This window comes from Thermobia domestica, chromosome 11 (assembly GCF_964235325.1).
Source record: "Thermobia domestica chromosome 11, izTheDome1.hap1.1, whole genome shotgun sequence".
Taxonomy (NCBI): domain Eukaryota; kingdom Metazoa; phylum Arthropoda; class Insecta; order Zygentoma; family Lepismatidae; genus Thermobia; species Thermobia domestica.
In genome coordinates this window covers 83,872,714-83,896,421 of record NC_137464.1, presented here as the reverse complement: position 1 = coordinate 83,896,421, position 23,708 = coordinate 83,872,714, and the positions used below count along the sequence as shown (strand labels likewise).

Below are 23,708 nucleotides of genomic sequence, written 5' to 3'. Positions count from 1 at the left end.
ATAAATTAGAACAAGATAATTATCAACTGAGCAGGTTAGAGTCAGTCCTTTGTCATAATCTTAGATATACAAATTTCTAAAAATGGAAATAAGTTTAAAATCATGTTCAAGTTCAAAGTTCAAGTTCAAGTACAATAGTCACTGTTCTATAATACAATTTTCAAAACAACGTATTTAAACTTTCATTTAAAAGAATTTAGCCACAATTTTTACATTTTTATGACCACCAAACTAAATTTCTCATATACACTTCGTTGTTGTATTACCTGAAACATACTGGAGATAAATATAACAATAATATCACAGGTTGCCAGGTTATTCATTGTAATAAATATATAAATACATTTGAAAGTGTATGTGATAAACACGAGTCTTTTTTTTCATTACTCAGTATTACCACGTAATAATAAGATTTTATTACTCTTTTTAGAATTTAATCGGACCAATGTGGATCGATTTCTTATTTTATAATGTAATACTCTTATACCGATATTTTCCGAACAAAATAGGAATACAAAGTAATGGATTCAGTTGACTAAGAACAGAAGTCAATGAAGAGCTTTTGTGAATCCGACATTGAACCTTCCTTTTCCATAGATCAAAGAACTAGTTAGTTAGATTATTTGCTGCAATACGTGTTGTCTAACACTATTTGAATAAAGATTTATTAACGAATTTACTTCTTTCAAACCGACTTCAGAGCCTCCAATAACTTAGCCACTTCGCCTGTATTTGGCGTGAGAAATATCCCTCTGCAAAGTCCAGGTATAATCAAAACATGGAGTGGGGCCATTTTTCGTGGCAACTTTTCTCCATTTCCGCAATAGTGTGATGAAGCCTCTTCTCATGCTCGCCACTCACAGCTCCAAGGTTTGGGGAGAAGAGGTCTATGTGTTGGTCCAAGAAGTGAATTCTAAGGCTCATGTTTCACCCTAATGCCTAGTAGGCAGTTAGGAAATCGGACAGAATGTCACAGAAATTGTCGGACCTACAATTCCTCCCAAAATTTCTACATTATGTTCTAAATGCCAGCCATACATTTTTCTCGAGCTCATTAAGTTTGTCAATGAACTGCACATCACGGAACAGTTCCCTGATCTAAGAGCCTATAAAAATACCCTCTTTGATTTTAGCATCACTCATTCTTGGAAAATTAGGTCTCAGATATTGGAAACCCCTGCCAGTTCCGCCCATGCTTTTGACGAAATTCTTAATCAGACCGAGTTTTATGTGTAGAGGGGCTAGAAACATTTTTTGCTGATCAACTAAACGTAGATGCATGACATCTTTTGCCCTGGAGACAATGAAGTTCGCATAGTGATTCTGCCTGTCTCGACTGTCCCATTCGCAATGCAACTTGGTACACAAATTACATCTAACCTATAGTATTTTTCAGGATACATCATATTTTGGTATCTGTAGCCGGGGTAGCTTCATAGGTGCAAACTCAACCAATAGGGATTTTTTGAAGCAGATTGCCCGCATTATCCTTAATTTCCCTTTTTGTGTACATCATGCAAATATGCACAGGATACCCTTGGAAAGCTTGTTTCAATCTGAAGAGAATGACGTACGAACTACGAACCATGATACTCGGATGGATAGTCTTGCAGCAGTAGCTACTTTCTTATAAACTTGCAGCAGGTTGAGACAAAACCTTTGTTGACCAGTGTAATTTATCTTCACTCATGTACTGTATCATTTATATGGATATAAAATTTTAGTTGCCTGTCATTTAGAATACTTAATCTTCGATTTGTTCATCTTTATTTATGTTACTTCATTGATTTTACATGAGCTGACAAAGTATTGTATTTTTTTTTCGTAAATGTCAAGCGTTTAGTTTTTCTCAGTTAATTTCTAATAAATTACTTCTCTATCGGTTATTTATTGTATTCTAATCTTAATAATAATAATAATAATAATAATAATAATAATAATAATAATAATAATAATAATAAAGTCATATTGGCATTTAACTTACCCTGTTGGGGTTGTTCTTGTCAGGGTACGAAAGTAAAACATCATATGAGTATATTTTAGATGTATCGAATCCATTATCTAGAAAATGTTGTTGCAGCTGTTCTGCCGTTTCAAGATCCTGTGGTGTTCCTGCTAAATGTGGGAGCAACGTCAAATTCCTGCAGAATATCACATAATAAATATAACAAACTTTCTAATAAGATTTAATAACATTATATACACACACTAGTATAACTCGTATATTATGTGAAACAAGAACTAAGCACTTCTTAAAGGGAATTCAGTCAACTTTTTCCTGTAGAAGACAACATGAAAACTTGCAGTTAGTGATGAGCGCAAGATTCTTGGTCTTGCAGTTTTTGCAAGAGTCTTGCATGCAAGACCAAGACCGAGACCAAGACCAGGAATCCTGATGCAAGACCAAGACCAAGACCATACCTGCAAGTCCAAGACCAAGACCAAGACTCTTGCGCAAGAGTCTTGCACAAGTACCGGCACTACTTGAATTTTTTATAGAATGTAAAAAAGAAGGAAATGGATTTCTTGGCTTCAGTTAAAATGCTGCTGGAGTGAATGTGTTCCCAGTAGTTTATGAAATCCGTGTGAGTCGCTCTGCCCCTGTAGCATATAGCTACAATATGTCGTTTTCTGAATTGGTTGTTCGCGTTTCCTGTGGATAGTGTACTGCTTGTTTTCAAGCCATACAGGTGTCATCTTGCGCCATGTGAGTTTTTTTGGTGGACAAACACTGTGTATGTGGATTTTCTCGGCGTTTTTCCGTTTCCTCCTACTTTCTTCATTCCACCATTTCAGTCATTTCTCATCATTACCGTCTCCCTTAGCCTTGGCTCATAATCGTGGAACATTAAACTAGATGCTTCATTTCATTTCAAAGCACATTAGTGGTGGTGTTCTTCCAAAACTAAAGAGAAATGTAGTGTTGAACATCAGTAATACTGTACATCATAGGCGTCGACTACATTGGCTCTGAGAATCAAGCATCCGTTGGAAATTTTTAATGTGTGCTCATAAAATTAATATCGAAATAACATTTTCATGACATTGACAAAAACTTTGTGAATGTGACTGCAAGTTTGATTTCATGGGTGGATGTTTATACATTGAATAATTGTTTATTAATATAACTTTTAGCATCCTTAGGTATACGACACATCGAGGGTTGAGCGATATAACATTATCCTACAACAATAAATCTATGTTATAAAATTGAAAGTGACTATTTTTGTGACTCCTAATCTTTTGAACCACCCGACCGATCTCGATCAAATTTTCAACATAGATGGAGTTTGAGCCTGGGAGTGTTTTCATCATTTCACTTTGACGGTAAAACTTAGGGGAGGGGAGAAGGGGGAGTTATAAAATAATAAATAAAACTTAATAATTCTTGAACCAAACGACCAATCTCAATCAAATTATTAACATGTATGAAGTTCGTCCTGGAAAGTTTTTAGAGTTTATTCCACTTTGGTGGTATAACCTAGGGGAGGAGGAGGTTATACCCATTATTTTTATATATATAACTTTTGAAACACCTGATCGATCGTGATCAAATTTTCAACATAAATGACGTTCGGACTTGAAGTGTTTTTTTCTAAATCACTTTGAGGGTAGAGCTTAGGTTACGGGGAGGGGATGAAAAATGTACAAAAATAAATAGAATTTAATAACTCTTGAACCACCCGACCAAACTTGATCTCATTTTCAGCATAGATGAGGATCGGACCTGAGATGGTTTCTGTCATATCATTTTGACGGTGCGGTTTAGGGGAGGGGGTGGAAAGATATTTTAAAATGATCTAAAATGACCGATATTAAAATGGAATCTACGGTTTGGTGGGTCACTGAGATAAACAGTGACACTTCCGATGCTGTTTAAATCCAAATTCAGCCCCGTAGCTGGGTGGAGGGAAGAGAAGGTATATAAAAATGATTGAAATTAACCAATATTAGTGTCGAATCCATAGTTTTCGAGGTCGCTGAGTTGAATACTAACACTTCCGATACCGTTTACGATCAAATTCAGACAGGTAACTTAGGGAAGAGGGAGATACATAATAATGATAAAAGAATGACCAAATATTAGTGTCGAATCCATAGTTTTCGCCGTCGCTAAGATGAACAGTGATACTTCCGATCCCGTTTAAATGCAAATTCAGCGCCGCAACTTGGGGCAGGAAGGAGACATATAAAAATTATCGAAAATGACCATTATCAATGTCGAACTCATGGTTTTCGAGGTCATTAAGACGAACAATGACACTTCCAATACCGTGCCTCGCAACATGGGGGAGAAGGAGATATATATATAAGTTTATTGAAAATGACCAATATTAGTGCCAAATTCATAGTTTTCGGGGTCTCTGAGACGAACAGTGACACTTCTGGTGCCGTTTAAATCCAAATTCAGCCCCGCAACTTGGGAAGAAGGAAGGGAGAGAAATTATAAAAATAATGGGAAATGAGCGATATCAGAGAGCGTTTTACTAATAGTAAAAAGTGACTTGACTAACGAAATATGTTATTATTATTTTTTTAAAGTTTAACCCAACGAAGTGAGTAATTGATGCTAGTAATCCATATTCACAAGTGAGACTTCAAATAACTTGGAGTTTGATGCCGGTTTTTTTTTTTTTTTTTCTAATACAGGTCAAAAGTATTTATATAAACTGAGTTTACACGAAAGACATAGGCAGTTGAGTCGTTTTCAGTTTTCCCTCAAATTATTCTGAAATATTAAGAGATTTGATTAATTTTAATTTTCTCTCTCTTTTTTTTGAGGGGGGGGGGGTCAATACTGCTAAACATATAATAATAATAATAATAATAATAATAATAATAATAATAATAATAATAATAATAATAATAATAATAATAATAATAATAATAATAATAATAATAATAGCTATTCTGCCATTATTGACAGGTTACTTGCTGCAACAGAAGGTTCGACGTTCGGTGGTCCTCAACTAGTCTCTTCGTCCTGACGTAGCGATTTTCTCTTTTAATACTTTTCTTCAACTAATCTCCTTCGCTCCCTCCCTCTCTTTCCTTCCACAATACCCTCTAGCATGTCCCTCATAGTACAGTTCCTCCTCAGCCAATGTCCTAACCAGTTCCTCTTCCACCTCTTAACAATATATAAGATTTTTCTTTTTTCCCCTACTGCTAATATTTCTAACACCTTCTCATTCGTTTTCCGTTCAACACAGCTAATTGTCTCCTTTTTCCTCTATGTCCATGTTTCGAAAGCCTGTAATTGTTTTCATCGCTTTTGCGTAATGTCAGTGTTTCTGCCCCATACAGTACATATTGAAAGCAGTAAAACAAAAGCTCAATATTTAATTGGAAGTTTGTTTAAGACAAGGATTAGCTAATCGTGGTTGGAAAGAAAAACCTGACACCTTTAGAGTGTAAAAAATATTTTGCAATTCATGGTATAATTTGTGCCGTCTTGATTTTCTTTCATGTTTTTCACGGGTAGCCTTCCCAGTTTGGAAACCAATGGAGTGTTGAACCTGTTAAAAAAAATACAAACAGATTACGAAACGTTGTGATTTAGGGATAACTTATAAGTAGTGAAGCGTTGGCACCCATTAGAAATAAAATAAATGTCGTCACCTATGTTGTACACTATCATCATACTTATACGAAGTTAAACTATATTACATTTAGAAACATACATTGTATTTCCGTTACTACTGGCGCATTGTAGAGTTTATTATCCCTTATATCCATAGTAAAATTTACCTATGAAAAGCTTGAGGTTTCTTAAATGCAAGACTTGAAAGACTCTTGCATGCAAGACCAAGACCAAGACCAAGACCAAGACCAAGACCACCGTGCCCATTAAGATAAGGAAGACGATGATTAAAACATGCGAATGATAATGGAAGAATTGATGGAATGAGAATGTGAGATTAAACGGGAGTACCTCGAGAAAACTCACGGACTCGAAGTTGTCCACCACAAACTTACTTGGCCGGGGATCGAACCATGAACCCCACGCACCAGAGGTAAGTGCTCTACCACTGAGCCACCGTGTCTCCACTAAATGGCATTAAAAGCCATCGTGGTTGTAACCTAATAGCTTGACGAACCTAAACTATGGATTCGACACTAATATCAGTCATTTGAGACATTTCACTTTTCATCCTTTCTCATCTCATGCCGATTGAGGCTGAGCTTGGACTTATCGCTGTCGTGAGTGTAATTATTATTCTCAGCGACATCGGGAACTATGAATTCGACATTAATATCGGTTGTTTTCGAATATTTTTACATGTCAACACTTTTCCACTACCCTAGGGGTGCTAATGGGGGTTAAACATAGACTTCAATGCTATACGAAGTGTCACCAATCAATTCAAGGATTCAAAAAACTATGGATTCCATACTAATATTGGTCGCCTGTGATTTTTTTTTCATGTCATTATCCCATCACAAATACTGACAGAGGCTGTTCTTGGATTTAAACAGCATCAGACATGTCGTTATTTATTCGGTGACCCCGAAAACTATAGACTCTATGCTAATATCGGTTGTTTTCTATCATCTTAAGTTACCCTCTTCCACTTTCCTTAGATGTGCTAGAGAATTTATCCCTACTGGAGGCTAAACTTGAACTTAAAGGTCATCAGAACTGCCAGCAATCAATTTAAGGGCCCCGAAAACTATGGATTCGACACTATTATCGATTATTATCAATTATTTTTAAATGGCACCATTTCCTTCCCCCCTCAAAAGTACTAATGCGGGTTAAACGGCATGAGAAGTGCCATTGTTCATCTCAGGAACTCTGAAAACTACGGATTCGAACCTAATATCGACCGTTTCGGTCATTCTTATATCTATCTCTCTCCCCCAATCCCTACGTGAGCTAGATGGTCTTATCTCCATTGTGGAGCTAGGCATCGAAACTGTCAGCAGGCAGCTCATGGACTACGAGAACTATGGATTTAACACTAATATCGTTCGTTTTCGATCATTTTTAATACCAAGTTTAAGTAAAATTGCTCCAGGCATTCCAGAGTTATAGTGAAATATACTGACATGTATATTTACTAATTATATTAAATTACATGCATATTTACTTACACTAATTATATTAAATTTATTCCTACTTGTTAGATTTTAAATATTCCATTTTCTAACTTATAAATGTAACTATTACTATAAAATATTTAGAGGACATAACGCACTAAAATTATAATTAGACTACATTATATAAGGTATACCGGTTTTCCTTTTAAAATATAATCAAATTGACATAGAAAAAGAGACAAACCAAGTGATATAAAAAGAGATAAACGAATGAGTGAGTGGGGAAAGTCACGAATGGATGAGGAAGCACTCTTGTTATTAATGTAGTAGGGATATCCAATCGATATATGTAGCTCACATGTAGAGCGGGATATGTAACCCGCATGGAAAACACGTGTTACTTGGACAGTCTCTAAGAAAAAGACCTTTAGGTAAGTCAAAAAATGTGATGATAATATAAAGTTGAATGTGAGTAAAATAGGTAGATATAATAACAATTACAATTGAATAGGTTTGGCATTGCATATAGTTCCACTAATTAGACTTTTTCTTCATAGCTATAGTTCTTATGGCAGTTAACCATGAAGTTAGTTATTCTTAAGGAGGCTGTAATTGAAATTTTCTATTCTTTTCCAAAATAAATTGAGTGTTTTCTTACAACTTTTCGTTAAGAACTTTAATAAAATTATTAGTTTGCTAATATAATTGAGGGGGTGGGCGCAACAGTGGTCTGACCCACATTTTTAAAAATGGAGAAAAATCAAGTTAAACACATGTGTTTTTTGTACAATATATATATATATATATATATATATATATATATATATATATATATATATATATATATATATATATATATATATATATATATATATATATTTACAATGTATGACACATACAATTATTTGTGATCGCTTTTGGTACATTGTACTAAAAGCACATGCGTTTAACTTTAACTTGATTTTTCTCCAGTTTTAAAAAAAAATGTGGGTTAGACCACTGTTGCGCTCACCCCCTCAATTGGAGCCATCGAGTTGTCAGGAAGCCCACCTTTCAAATTTCTCATCTGTGCTTTATGTTAAGATGATGTGTCCACCGAAATGGTAGTTGTCTACTGGTTTGCATGATTTCAAATATAAGGTATGTCGTAGGAACTGTTTACAGCCCAGTATTATTATGAGTAAACACATAAAATACGAACGTGAAATAAAAGCAAGGATAAGAATGACAAAAGAAGCATTTAGAAGTAAGAAAAATGTAATTTTGGGTCTTTAAATAAAGAGTAAAGAGAAAGACTCACAAAACGTTTGGTGTGGAATATTGTGCTCTATGGAGCAGAAACATGGATATTACGCAAAAGGGATTTAAAAAAATAATAAAAAACGGCAGTTGGATTTCGAAATGTTCGTGTAGAGATAATTAGCTGAGTCGATCGGAAAACGAATGAGGAAATGTGGAAAATAATAGAGGAGAAAAGGGCAATTCGCACGTGAAGACAAAGTAGTTGAAGACTGTGGTGCATGGAAATTTGTCAGTTGCGGCAAGTAATGTGCCAATAGTGGCAGAATACCTGTACTGTTGATGATGAATCTTGGCAAAATATCTCAAATTAGACATCTCATATATCAGCAGGAATTGCTACGGGTCATGACCAGAGTTTCAGTGAAACGACACATTAATTTTTTGGCTGACTACTTCAAAGTCCCAGGAAAACTCACCTTAAGTATAATTCCAAGTTGTCAGCGCTAACTTCTTCTAAAAACGCATCAGTGACGTCAACGCGAGCTGAAACTTGATTCGCTTTTGTCTTCTGATCTGCTCTTTCATGTTCAGATGTATTTGGAATACCATATCGTCCTAGTGTCAAACCTTCAAAGAAATTTTAAAACACTTCACTTAGTAACAATAATTTTATCAAATTTTCATTTGTATATTCTTTGCAATGGGTTCAGAGTTAGTGAGATGTCTTATGTTCTTTCTCATTAGGAAATAAGCAGTGTCATTTTATATTTCTTTGTATTACAATTTATCAACAGTTTTAAGCTTAACTTGTTAACTTATCGTTGACGTTTCTCAATTACCATTTGATGTGAATGATTTTGACTAAATTGTTTAATAATGAATTGTTTACTCCTTTAATTTACTAAACCCTAGTATAATATTAAATTAATACAAATTTTTAATTTTCTGGATTAATACCAGTCCTTGATAAAATGTAATTGATCTCCATTTATGTGTGATTTCCTTAAGGTTCGGCTTTGATCCTGTGGAGATATTACAAATAATGAACTAAATGTTCGATCCTGAAAGAGTTCAAATAAAATACCACACATAATAGATCAGAAACTATGGGTTGAAATTACACCCGTCGTGAATATTTCGTTCGAGTTTGATCAGATTATTGTTTCATAATTTCCATAGGCATTTCCCAAATTTCACATTGAATATGCGATATTAATATGCTAGTGTCTGAGAATTTAAAATTATATGTATTTTAGATTATGCCCAGATTTATTACCTAACTTTTGTATACAATATCAAATGAGTTAATATACTATCTTTCATAAATTATTTAATGATTATAATTGTAATGTAAAATTTAATATTCGGAAGAATATCTCAAGGTGCCATCATGGAAAGTTCAATCATATCCATAATCATATTGAGAATACTGATACGGTTTCCTAAAACAAATTCCATAATCTTATTCTTTCGAAATAGCCTATTTCCTTCTGGTCCTTTGAAACCGGGCTAATGCTTTGTTCTGATCTACAAAAGAACTTCCTGCATCATCATCGAACTGATTATTTCCGAACATGTTATTTCTGCAGTGTGAGACAATGTGTTAAATACATAAATTTGATAAATGGAATAAATACAAGAACTCGTAATTTAAGATAATTTGCTGCTACAATATGAATGAACGAATGCAGAAATACATACAGAGAGAATTTTAATCGTGAATTGTGGGATTATTTTATAAACTCGTATAATTTTGCTTATGCCATTTGCTTATACATATAGATATAAATTATATTATGTTAATTCTTTCCACTTAGTCCTGAATTTATATGGTAAACTTACATTAATTGAGATATTGTATCTCAGAAATAATATTTTTATAGATTACTATTTGGGAAAAGCTGTTGATAAGAGATCATTATGTAAATGAGGGAAACGAACTATGCGGTCTTTGTAACAATTGACTTCGTTTATTTTGAGAAATGATATTGGAATGCCTGACCTAATAATTATATGAGAATATCTTAAATCTCTTATGTAAAACAAATGTGTAACGTAACTGCATCTACGTCTAAATGTTTTGTTGAAACAGAGTCATGATACATTCAGAAGCTAACTGTGGAAGACAACCGCAATGAATTGGAATATTGTAGGATAACTGATAATCAAATCCCACTTAACTAATATCGAAGACTTAAACATTACCTTTATTTAAGTCATTGAACTTTCTTTTCCTAGTTACGAGTAAAATAATTTTTGTGTGATTTAATATGAGAAATACTTTCTCAAATATAAACTGATAACTTTTAAATATCTTAAATTGTTAGATTAGTCTTCGAATAATTCTCGTGCAGAAAGACAGTTTACTATTCTAGTTCATATTCGATGAATATGCCAGCCTGTCAGTTACGCTCCTAATAGTTCTGTCTGGCTAATGATTGTCGTTAGCTGCACTACCTCCCATCTGACGTCAAGAGATGTCGCTAGGGTGCAGGCAATTCACAGACAAGCCGAAGCTTGGAAAGAAGAACTAATTTTATTAAACCATTTTGTTACTAATTAGCTATATTTCACTGAAATTATTCTACTTTGATTTTATCATTATTGTCATCCGTTTTTTTTATTATTGTTGTTTGACAGAACTATCCATGTTTCACGTGGATAATCTAATTAATCCAAAGATGATTAAAGGTTCCTTTAAAAGCCTTTCTTTATGATGATCCATTTAATCTTTTTTAAAACTGGACATCACATTAGAGTAGGCCGAAAAAGGAAAATGTTTTCTTCAACTCGTAATACTGCGGAAAGGTTGCGAATTGGGGAGACTAAATAGGATCAATAAAAAGAAATAAACGCGGTTTATATCTTCCGGTCGCGCATGTGTTCTTAACTAAGCCAAAATATTGAAAAACGCAGGTTTTTACGATAATTTTTAACATTTTTGAATTAGCCTTCCCCCAAATATAATAGTTTAAATTCTTATGTATTAAAAAAACATAAAAAGGGAAGTTTAAACATGATTTAAATCCATCAACACCTTCCGATCGCGCATTGCCTTCAAAGTTAATGAAATTTTGAAACAAGATTTACAAATAAAGGTAGATCCTAGTTCAAAGGGAAAAATGCTAAGAATTTACATTTTTGTTTTCCTTGATAAATATAAGTTCAAAGGTTTAAAAAGAAATTATTTTTAAAAGTAATATTTGTAAACAGATTTTTTACTGATAAAACTAAGTTCTGTCAATAAAAATCGGTTTATAAGTATTACTAATGGTCTAGAATAATTTGTTTTTAAAGATTTGAACTTAAATTCAATAAAGAAAAAACATGTAAGCTCTTAGTATTTTTCCCTTGAATTGTGATCTACTTTATTTGTAAATTTTGTTTCAAAATTTCATTAACTTTGGGAACAATGCGCGACCGGAAGATGTTGATGGATTTAAATAATATTTTATCACTTCTTGTGGTTCTAATACATAAGAATTTGAGCGATTACATTCGGGAAGAGGGTAATTTAAAAATGTTAAAAATTATCGTGAAAATGTGCATTTTTCCACATTTCGGCAAAATTTAGACCATATACGTGCTCGGAAGATATAAACCGATTTTTAATTCTTTTTAAAACTCCTTTTAGTCGCTCCAATTCGCAATTTTTTTTCACGGTATTATTACTTGAAAAAATGTGTATTTTTCGGCCCACCCTAACATTACATGCTCCTCTTTTGTCCTTTTTAACATGGTTAATTTAACAATTCCCAGTTTAAAATCTTCTCGGTGCAATATATGTATGCTAATAACGCCTGAAGTCACCTTCATTGCCGAGTAAATATGTTCCAAAATGAAAATATAATATTGGCTTCTTTATAGAAAAGCCAAGTTTTGATTCCAGTTGGACGATAGTAAAAAATGATTTTAAAATCATAGTAAATTCTTAGCAAGACATATATCAATAGATTAAATTTGAATTTTTGAAAACCTACCTACTATAAAGACTCCAACGCTAAGCGAAGCGGCGTAAACGAAAGACAAAGCTACCATGTTTATGGTAGACAAACACTTCCTTTGATTGCTTTCAGATTTTGTAAAGTTGAATTCAACTATTATTCGTTTTAGATATAAGCATCAGTATATCTTTTCAAGGTTATTGTGCTTGGATTTCCTTATATTTTATTTAACAATTGATTGACATGCTTTTCTCTCTCATCTCGCAAAAGATAAAATAACAAACATTACTCGCCTTACGTCTAGACAAATTACGTAACATAATACAATAGAAGAGAATAGAAATATAAACACTAAACGTTCAAACTCTTAAAAATGTCATTCATTTACTTAGTGCTTATCATCATCTTATCAATCTTGTCTGACAAAAACAAGCAAAAAGGACTTACAAGGTTTTGAGCCTTGTATCAATTGAGTATTAACATTTCTAATACAAACAACAGTGCCAAACCTCTTGTAACTTCAAAGGTATTTGTAGATTAACATTTATCTTTTACAGAGACCAACCATTATTGTTCTTTGAGAAGCAAATACCTGGAAATACGAAATTCATTTCCAAATTCTTTGTGTTTGAAAACATAAAACAGTTAGTACTTAAGGATTGGTTTCGAAATTTTAATATAGATAATGTGCAGTCTATTATCTTAATAACCCAATCAAAAATAACTAATACTATCACTTAATAACTTATATATATATATATATATAGATAGATAGATAGATAGATAGATAGATAGATAGATAGATAGATAGGTATAGATATATCTTCTTTGTAATACATAGCATTCTGTGCAAACTTATTTTGTGCTATACTTTCAACTTATCATGAAAATTATTTCGAATAATTTTAGTCACAAAGTTTGGTAGAGAACACTTGATATTTTGTTTGTGTATAAACTCTCGATGACATGCTAAGGTGTCATTTAAATGTTTCAAAATTTTTGTTCTAATAGTAATAACTAAACTACGTATACCTCAGTTCTATGTATAAAAAAAACTCAAAAATGACTTCTGTTAGTTTACATCGCTTTTGTTTTTAATGAATAATAAAAAAAATAAAGAATATCAGAAATGATTTACGTCACGCTGTGTCCGGTTTGGTATCTTGCGTACACTGTAGGTCTTGTTGGACAGGTTGAACCTGTTTCATTCAAGAATGGAAAATGAAATGAATTTCTAAACTCCATCTCAGTTTTAGAAAGCAGTAAAATTAAAGTGACGCTAAATGTAACGTCATGCAGCACATCGTTGCTGCTAACTGTTGTTACAGTTGTAGATTCGTAGTATGATTCAAGGGGCTTATAACTCAAAACTACTAGTCTTGTAATACCAGTGTAAAACTTTTCGAAATTCAAACATTTTACAATTGTTTATCCATAAAATCATGAAAAATCAGAGGTATCACAATTAGCATTTAGAAATGACTTTCACTATTACTCTAGTGCTTGTGCTTCATGGTATTTTACGACTTGTAGAAAACATATTACAAGACTAGTAGATTTAAGAAATAGACCCACAAAAGGAAAAGGAAACGGGAAAACAATTGAACTGAACAGCTATAAATGACTCAATAATAATGTCAATGCAACCGATCAGTTTCCAACGTTATATTACGTTATTTTCACTCGGTCGAAAAGGTGTAACAGCTTTTTCAGGCCAGCCTTCCTGAGTGAAGTTACTTTTCCTGGTTTTTCCTCATCCGCACCAGGAAAACCGGGTGGTACTCTACATAATGGTTACAGACCGCTTCCTTCCTTCCCCATTCCTTCCTTCCTCGCCAATGCTCCGGGCAGTATGATCGCCGAGGGACATCATCTCTCATATACGTGACAGGCTAACATGCCCAAAGATGCCGAAAGCCCAGAAATCGAATTCCTAATCCTAGAATTATTGCCACTTGTCTCTCGTTCAAATGCAAAAAAACATATCTACTGAAAAACTGATTTGCGAGAAAATCACAATTTCCTCCTTAGCTAAAAGCCACAATCTTGTGGATAAAGATAAGGCTTATACCAATAATATCGTCTACAATATTATTGATACGGCTTTCTGTCCCATGGTAATATGATTTATCTGCTGCTAATACGAAGTCTGTACATAAAATCTTTTCCTTTTAGATGGCAATACCTATTTCTTTCTTTCGGGTTTACACCTAACGTCACTTGGTCCCTCTTCATGGTCAAGTGACTAACATACGTGGTTGTGGGTTCGATTCCACTGAGCTCGGAAACTAGAGTAGTGATGCAGTAAATCCCACTTTAAACAGAAGTTCCGTTTCATTCATATTTGGTGCTGAAAAGAAGACGTTGAGCTGATAAAAGATAACCAACCAATTAATGCCAAAATGTTATGCTTTGTAGGGTAAATGGATTTATTGTTCGTTTGAAGTTAAAAGAACAGCAAAGCTATATGGGAGAAGAACTCGCAGCTTAACAACATGAACTCCCACTGGGAGTCGAACCCTATTTTCATTTGCCAAAGAAGTATACCTTAACATATAGCTATAAGAAAGTATATGGGAAAATCAGAAAATATCACCAACAATAGTAGTCAATATAATATCATGTCATACAAACATCCCTTCCCTAGAAAACGGAGCTCGAACTCACGACTTCGTCTTGCAATCGCCAGCCAGCGTCTCAGACAATGCCAGTCAGCGTCAGACTACTAGAAACGTTGCTGCTTCTGAGAATTGAGAAAATGACTACAAAAAGACTTACACTTGGGATCACATGACGACGTACAAAATATTTGTTGCAATCTTTGTGGCATAACGCCCGCTTGTTAAATGGCAACATTTGATTTTTTATATTTCCCCGTTAGCTGAATACTATGGTCTGGATTACACACTAGTTCTGAGATGCGAACGTGTTGTGCTAGTGAAAAAGAGCATCTTCGTGATGGAGACTTCTAGATGTTTGAAGTTTCGTATAGTGGAAATAGTTATCTTAAACCAGACCGACTTATCTTAAGCCGGCTGTGGACAAGACCGGCTATTGTAAAATTCGTCTTTTAAGGGACGAAGATGTAAAAATTTGTATCCCTTGACCACACCTCAGAAGTGTTGGGAATAAGATGTTATAAATTTTGAACCGATGCACGTAAAAAACGAAATGGGGTAGATCAACAAACATGGATATATCACTGCTTTAGTATAGCTGACATGAGGAAGGGGTGAAGTTTCCTTTAAAAGTTTCCTTTAAATGAACACACGAAATTAGGTATGTTGGTCTTTTCAGGCAGGAAACATAAGCTCGTTATGCAGAAATTGAGTATATTAGTGGTGTATATAGAAGTAATGTCAGGAAGACAAAGAAGAAATATTGATCGCTACATTAAATTCTTAATGGGTTTGCCAATGAATAACAGCTTATCAATATTCTTTATAACGGTTTGTGGTAGAATTAAAAGTTTCAAAAAGTTTTATGTTTTAGAATTTGTTATAGATTACGAATATGTTTTATAATAATTCTCTATGCTTTCTCAGCATTATTAATACCACCACCTAGAATAATTCTTATTTCCTATATTTCTTAAATATTTTGTAAACAGAAATCAAGCTGGAATATTGTGAAATCAAAATACCACGAAAGTATGTTTAATTGTTAACTTTATTATTAAATTTGAAACAACTTTAATTACAAATTTATTACAACAATATGCGATTTTGATGTCATAGTATCAAAGTTTCTAAAATGGCATCATTGTGTCGAGTGTGAAATAAGACACAATTCTAATAATTTGATGTTGTCACAAGTGCACTTATACGTATGGTAGAATATATCTGTTAGAACATCCAAATACATATAGGATTTGTAACCGGATTTGCCATCATGGTTTGTACAGGATTTAAATGTACATGCATGGTTAGTCGGTTGACATCATTTTCAACTCAGTCGATCGTAACATATTAAGACATATTCAATGTGACTAGAAGAAGTGAAGAGAAAGTACCCCAATTAGACAAGTCTGGCTTAAGAAGATTGAAGTTCCATTAACGATCTTATGCCAAATCGACTAAGCACTTGCAGATCATCTTCCAGAAGAAAATTTTGGCCGTTGGAACGGGAAAAATCATAATGTGAGAGTGCTGCATTAGCACACTATTTGAAAAGGATATACGAGTAGAAATATATTTCATTCATCTATACAACTATATTCTACGAAACAGCAGGAAGATCATTCAGACAAGAGTAGCGCTGCATGGTGTCGCTACTGTCGATTGATAGCACGGAGGAAATTATTTAGCCGATTTAGTAATTGTTAACATTGTTATAAATTAATATCAATAAAACTTCATATTCTTATTTAAATAATTAGTTGAATTGAAAGATAAAAGGTTAAAAACAATAAATTACTTTTAAACATGCTTCATTCAAAAGTTTCGTTATATTATTAAGTTAGAATTCAGTGGATACTTATACTGTGCATATGATCTGTACTTTTGCATTTGTTCTAGAATTAGACTCTTCATAGAATCGGTTACTACTGATGCTGCGACAACTCTCCTGACAGGCTCCGTAAGGCTCCAGATTGTCGTCTCTGATATAATAAAAACTACAAGGTTGAGTCAAAAGTCCTCCAATATTTCCACAATCGAAACAGCAGGCACATGCATATCCCGGTGGCAAGCAGACTATTTAACACGAAGGCCGCCACTCCCTCAGTATCTTCAGTCAGTTTTTAGTGGCAGTGCTCAACAACGTTTGAAACGTAAACTCTTACTGTATATGTTCGAAATAGGACGTAACCCTACGGAAGAACTTTTATCATGTGAAAGGGAAGAAGATGCTGTGAACTACAGCACAGCAACTCATAAGTTCTCGAAATTTCGTGCAGGTTGTAAAAACGTCGAAAATCAGTGAAGGTCCGGCCGTTTCAAGGTAACAGATTCTGAGGTCATACGAATGACTTTAAGGAAAATCACTCCACCATCTCACATCGATTGTCAGACCAACTTGGCATCTTCCAGTTTATTGTAGTGTATCATTTTCAACAACTCGACAAAACTATGTGGAGTTGCCTCATTGTGCCACATGAGTTTACCCCAGCTTATGGCCAGAACAGAGTGAATGCGTGTCGGCAACTGACCTTAGAATCTGTATTAAATATAGAATATTTATTATCGGTAACATTTAGTTATCTCGTGAATGTGATAATTTTAAGAATAATGGCTATTGTCTTAAATATTTCTAATGATAACAACACATGACCACAATGTAGGTATAGAAAATGGATCTAAAATACAATATCATTGAAGAGGAATCAAAATATTTTTGTAATTTTGTAGACATTAAAATCTTTATATTATTATTATCATTATCATTATTATTATTATTATTAGTAGTAGTAGTACTAGTACTAGTAGTACATAAGATAAAATAGAAACCGTATGGGTAAAGTTAATAAATTTCAATGATAAACCAGTCATATTAATTCTGCATTATTTCCTTCAGTAGGCAAATGATATATATATATATATATATATATATATATATATATATATATATATATATATATATATATATATATATATATATATGTATAAAGAATATTTTTGTTTCTTTAATTGGCATTGATGTAAGGTTAATTATGACTAGTTATTTCAATATTCCTGTTCTGTAGGAGTGAACGAAATATTAGTACATCTCACGAAGTTGAAAAAGAAAGTGATAAAACTGAATGCATCATATGAAAAAAAAAATCAGGTGATTTCTTTGTGTATGGCAGTAATCTTGTCTGGGCTGGGGCAGTGCATCTTTTCCTTTTAAGTACCTCAGTTAGTTCTCTGTGGGTTATCTCATTGAGCAGTGTGTCATGGCCCCATGGGTGTATACAGGTATCTGCTTTATCAGCTTCGATCAAATTGAGGTGGTGCTGTATTATGTGTTTCAGTTTTTCGGTAAGTTTTCTTCTGGTGTGATGACCTTTTTGATCTGATTGTCAGTATTCTGGAATGTTCTCAGGCTTGCATTGTAGAGTTCTGTGAGTTTGTGAGTAAAATTTTCAGGTGATTTCTTTATGAGTGGCAGCGATCTAGTCTGGGACAGGGCAGTGCATATTTTCCTTTTGAGTATCTCATTTAGTTCTCAGTCGATTGTCTCATTGAGCAGTATGTCATGGCTTCCTGGGTATGTATCTGCTTTATCAGCTTCGATTAGGTCCAAGTGGTGGTGTATTAAGTGTTTGATTTTTTCAATAAGTTTTCTTCTGGTGTAATGAACTTCTTGAACTGATTGTCAGTGTTCTTGAAGGGTCTAGTATCGGCTACTTCCGGTTCTGTGGGTAGAGGATTGTTTTCTTGGTGTAAGCAGTTCCTTGGTGTAACACCGCAAGGAATCTGGAGCTATGATGTTCTAGGTGAGTTTACGTGTAGTTGTTTGTGGGTGTAACTAGAGTGTCGTCCCGTTGGGCTATAGTTTAGCCTACTTGTTCTCCGACTGTCGGCAAGGCCTGTACATGCAAGAGTGCCTGCTCTAAGCTTGGTCACTCGTGAGGAACAGAGGAGTAAATCGTTAAACCTCTCCGTTCGATTTGTTTAACGTCAATACTGTTGAGGAAGGAAATCTCTCTTGTAAGCTGGCTCTAATAAGAGCCGAATGGTACTACTCTTTAAGAGCGGCACGGTCCCTTATCCTTGTCTTAGTCAATCATATCAGTCAATTTTCTTTGCGATTTAAGACTTTGACGTGGACATAGTGCATTCACTTATCCTGCTGCTGCTTGCTTTCATAGACTTGTACTGCTACTGTAAGCTGTAGACGATAATTCTTCTACGGCCACTCCAGGTTACCTCTCTCGGTCCGTGGAGCGCTTGAATTATGATGAGACCGGAGATGTGAGCATGTATATGTGGTCAGACACGTAGCCAAGGGGTGGTCCGGGGGGTCCGGACCCCCCCCCCCCTTCGAGACCAGAAATAAAAAAATAAGGAAGGATAAAACAAAAAGAAACAAGAAATGGGAAGAGTCAGCGTTAAAAATAAAAAGCTAAAAATAAAAGTAATTTTTCATCATCGCTTCTCTGTAATATTAAACATGTTATTTGAGAAACGGTTTTCAACTGCTCCTTTAACTTGTCATTTGGAACAGACAGTATTTGACGGATATTAAAAAAAAAAAAAAGTTATGTGAAAGAAAGTTCCGTTAACATTTGATTCAATAGAGAAAGGAGCGCAAGTAGGCTATTGTAAAATATTTTACAAGACATTATTGGATACGTACTTTTTAAAAAATAGTTGAGGTCATAATGAAGGGAAAATTGTTATATTTGTGTGAACAGAAGAAGGAACGTAGATATTGTAAAATCTTTTAAAATCTTTTTAATATTCTTTTATTCGACATTTCTTCATAGTTTATTACTAAATACTTACTATCATGTCTTCATTTTATTGTCTTAACAAATAGTGATCAAGCCCCTTATGTGATAACCACAATATTTCATATCACACTGCCCCTCCCCCATTACGAAATCCTGACTAAACGAACCAATATATGTTACAAGTAAGAAAGTTTAGAATAATCGAACTCTGGTGTGGATAACCACAGTATTTCATGTCTCGGACCCCCCTATTACAAAATCCTGGCTACGTGCCTGATGTGGTGATTATTTAGGGCGGAGCTATGAATAAAAGCTTGCGACTGGCTGAGCGACATGGTGGCTTCTGGTTGGCTAGGGGATGCTGACACCTGATTGGCTATATTTGTGGCTACGAGAAACGTCTTTGTTGATTTTTTGTTCCTGAAAAGGGTCAAGCAGATAGGGCTGAGTTGAAACCCGTTTCTCTATTGGGACTGTTTCACGTGAGATAGCTATGGCTTTCTTTATTATTTTGTCCCAAAAATTGCTGCACTACTATGATGGTATTTGTAAAATCAATTGGCTGGAGGTGGGTTTGCCAGTAGTGTGGCCGATGAAAGGCTATACGGTAGTGGAGATAATCCTCACTCTATACTTTTCTCGTCACTTGTGTTGGGAAATTAAGGCATTTTTAATTGCCATGTTGATATCTGTAAGACTCGAGCCATTCTCTTGTAGCGTCGAACAAAGACGGTTGAATTCCTCTTCTAAGCTTTCCTGGTCATTTACGGAGACTGCTATCTAAATCAAAGTGTTCAGCACGTAAGACGTTGTGACTTGTGATGGAAGCTGCTTGCATTCAGATAAAGATCCGCATATGTCGACTTCGTATGTACGTTATATGAAATAAATATACTTACGTCTTTCTTGGAAGTGGTTGCTGGCAAATTAATTTTTTCTTTAGATTTTTTCGCTATTTCTCGATGTCTTTGCTTTTACATTTTCTGTCTCTTTTTCTATTTAACCAATTTTGTAGCACCTTCTTGGACATCTTGCAAATTGAGAAGTAACTCTTAATTCTTCAACCCACAAAGAAAGTTTAAACACCACTAAGCAAATATTTTGAAAGTGTCAGTTGTACTAAAAATGATCAAAGATTACTATAACATTCTTATATACGCTACAAGTCTTTCTTGACTTTTGTTTTCTATACCTGCTGTTAACAATGAACAGTATTAATCCAAGGTTCTCTGTTGTAGTTGATGATATCGGGAACGACGGTGAATGCTTCAAACCAGACCGATGACAGTTCACATGTGTTAATTTTGTGAAGGTCAACGATTTCTTATCGTAAATATATTCATCTAATTTCCTCTTAACCTTTAAACTAAAGTAAAAACCACATTTTATCGGAACCGACTTCCGCGATTAGAAAGGAGCTTTTTCAACCCATATTACCTCGCTCAAATTGTATCCAATTGACAGACTTTGAATTTGGATCAAAGACTGCGTGAAAATTGTGTCAAAACAGAAAAGTTTCAATGTCACCACATGAATATAGGCCCTACTCCTAACCCTCAACCCTGTGTCCATCTGATCTTTAGAAACAAAGAGTTCTGCACTGATCTTAAAGGACAGCGCATCTGACATCTTAAAGAAAAGCCACTGCAAATTCAGAGTGTTGTTCTTCATTAGAGAAGAGATACTTGGAAAACTCGATTCCCACACCCCGAAAACGCAAACATTTTAAAAGAATTTAAGCATCATTTGCGCCAACAGCCTGACGACCAGCTGTTTGGTGAGAATTTTTATTTTGAAATACAGTACATGAAAAGCAGTTGTTTGTTCCAATGAAGTGAGTATACTATGGATCGACTGTAGCGTATACTTCCTAAATTTAGGTGGCTATACGATAGTTTCCAAAAATTAGAGGTGGATATACGCCGTATACCCGCGTATACTCTCCATTACATCCGTAGTGTGGACCAGAGTTGGAGTGGGTCAGTGGGTCGGTGGGTCAGTGGATCAAGTGGGTCAAGTATTCTGAGTGGGTCAGTGGGTCGTGGGTCAACAGCATGTGACCCACTGTGGCCCACCACCCACCGTGACCCACTGCGACCCACCACCCACCATGACCCACCACCCACCATGACCCACTGTGACCACCACCCACCATGACCCATTGCGACCCACCACCCACCGTGACCCACTGCGACCCACCGACTCAGTATGGTCTACCGACCCTCTCTGCTCACTGCATTGTAGACAGTATCTTCTGAAGACTGGTAAATTTGTCTCTGTTTTACCTTCAAGACCTTCATTTCCCTTCCTTTTCCACTTGTTTCTGTCTACCTACCTGAGGTGAGTATATCTAACCAAGTGAAAAAAGAACTTCAGGCACTTTTGGATATTGATATTTTTAATTGTAATAATAGCAATAGGACTTACACTACAACTTGGCTTTCGAGACCTATGAGTTTTTAGAGCTAACTACTGGAAAAAAATACATTTTTGAATCACTGTAATATATAAAAAAAAAATGCATGTAACTATATGTGCCTGATCATCACGGTCAAATTGCCAAGTCAAATGAAATTACTTTTGGTATATAGTTCGGCCTTAATCCAAATTGGGATGTTATATTGCTTTTATTATAATGCATAATATCCTAACGAGGTAGTGAGGATTCAAATTTTTGCGGAAAAAAAAATGAGTATCTCGCAACCCGTTAAACTTACGGAGCTGAAATTCAGTGTATTAACTCTTTATTGAAAATAAACAGAATGTGTTCTAGCATTTTTAAAATTCTCCTTTATGTGGGGGAGGGGCACTTTTCTATATATGGAAAGTTGGTAGTGAGTTGGTTTGTAAAAATTAGGGATGGGCACGAGCGAGTTCGAGCGAGTTTTCTTTGAAACTCGACTCGACTCGAAACAGACATGTTTGAACTCGACTCGAGAACTCGGCTCGAAAAATTTCCTCCAACTCGACTCAAAACTCGACTCGAATTTGGTTCGAGTTTCGAGTTGAGCCAAATCGAGCCTAATCGTGTGTGTAGTTCAAGTACTCTCTTCAAGTATTATACATACACAATACAATTATTATCAATGACACTACTACTACTACTTCTTCTTCTTCTTCTTCTTCTTCTTCTTCTTATTATTATTATTATTATTATTATTATTATTATTATTATTATTATTATTATTATTATTATTATTATTATTATTATTATTATTATTAATTTCAGCACGCAAAGTGTCACATATGTAAATATTTTCATGAAAGCAGAGAAATGAACTTGTTTTTCCGATTGCCTTTGTAAATAGCTGTGCGATTCTTCCTGTTATTTGAGGAGTGTCTGCAAATTTTGACTACCATAGCTTTGCTCAAATAAATGACACACTGCCGCAGAAAAGTAATATTGTTCTTCTCCTATTTTTATTGCCTCCTGTAAAAAAGGAAAGAGCTTAAAACTATTCAGTAAAGAAAAGTCTGAACCTCTGTAGGGAGGGACCTCTGATTACAGATTCCGTTTGGTGGGAACTTGTTTACTTGCAGAGTTGCAGGGCTGTTGAACAATAAACCACACGTGTTCAGTTACAGTCCAGTCTAAATCTGTAAGAACGTTTGCCTCCAATGAATAAGATAAAAGAGAATTTCCGGCCATACAAAATATGAAGAAGCGAAGTCATCACTTTATTTACCATGATGTGTGTGGGGCGGGGCGGTAGCTCAGTAGTAGAGCGTTCACCTCCGGTGCTTGGGGTCCCTAGTTCGATCACAGCTCGCGCCGTGTGGACTTTATAGTGGACAAACACCGTGCTCGTGGATTTTCTCGGGATTCTCCCGTTTCCTCACACTTTCTTCATTCCACCATTTCACTCATCTCTCATCATCACCGTCTCCTTTAGCCTAACCGGCAAAACCGTGGGACATAAAATTTAAAGATTCATTTCGATTTACCATGATACGAGAGGATTTAGCGAACATCATGATAATTGTCACTTCTGGTAAAATTAAGTTATTAGGTGGGCCGGATTGGTATTAAACCACAAGAGAAACTTGTTTGGTATGTGTCATTGTATCGAATTGCATAGGAATGATGAACTTTCTTTTCA

At 34.8% G+C, this 23,708-nt stretch overlaps 1 protein-coding gene across 1 annotated transcript in view; it reads right to left on the bottom strand.

Annotated features, from left to right (window-relative positions):
* LOC145663613 (glutamate carboxypeptidase 2-like) overlaps nt 1-12,378 on the bottom strand; it is a 92,930-nt gene extending 80,552 nt beyond the window's left edge. Inside the window, exons 1-3 of the mRNA XM_081729721.1 lie at nt 12,267-12,378; nt 8,763-8,913; nt 1,985-2,141 (exon numbers count right to left, since the gene is read on the bottom strand). Coding sequence (XP_081585847.1) covers nt 1,985-2,141; nt 8,763-8,913; nt 12,267-12,324 — 366 coding nt within the window. The 5' untranslated portion in view covers nt 12,325-12,378. The remainder of the gene's footprint in view (nt 1-1,984; nt 2,142-8,762; nt 8,914-12,266) is intronic.
* Nucleotides 12,379-23,708: the final 11,330 nt, after the last annotated feature.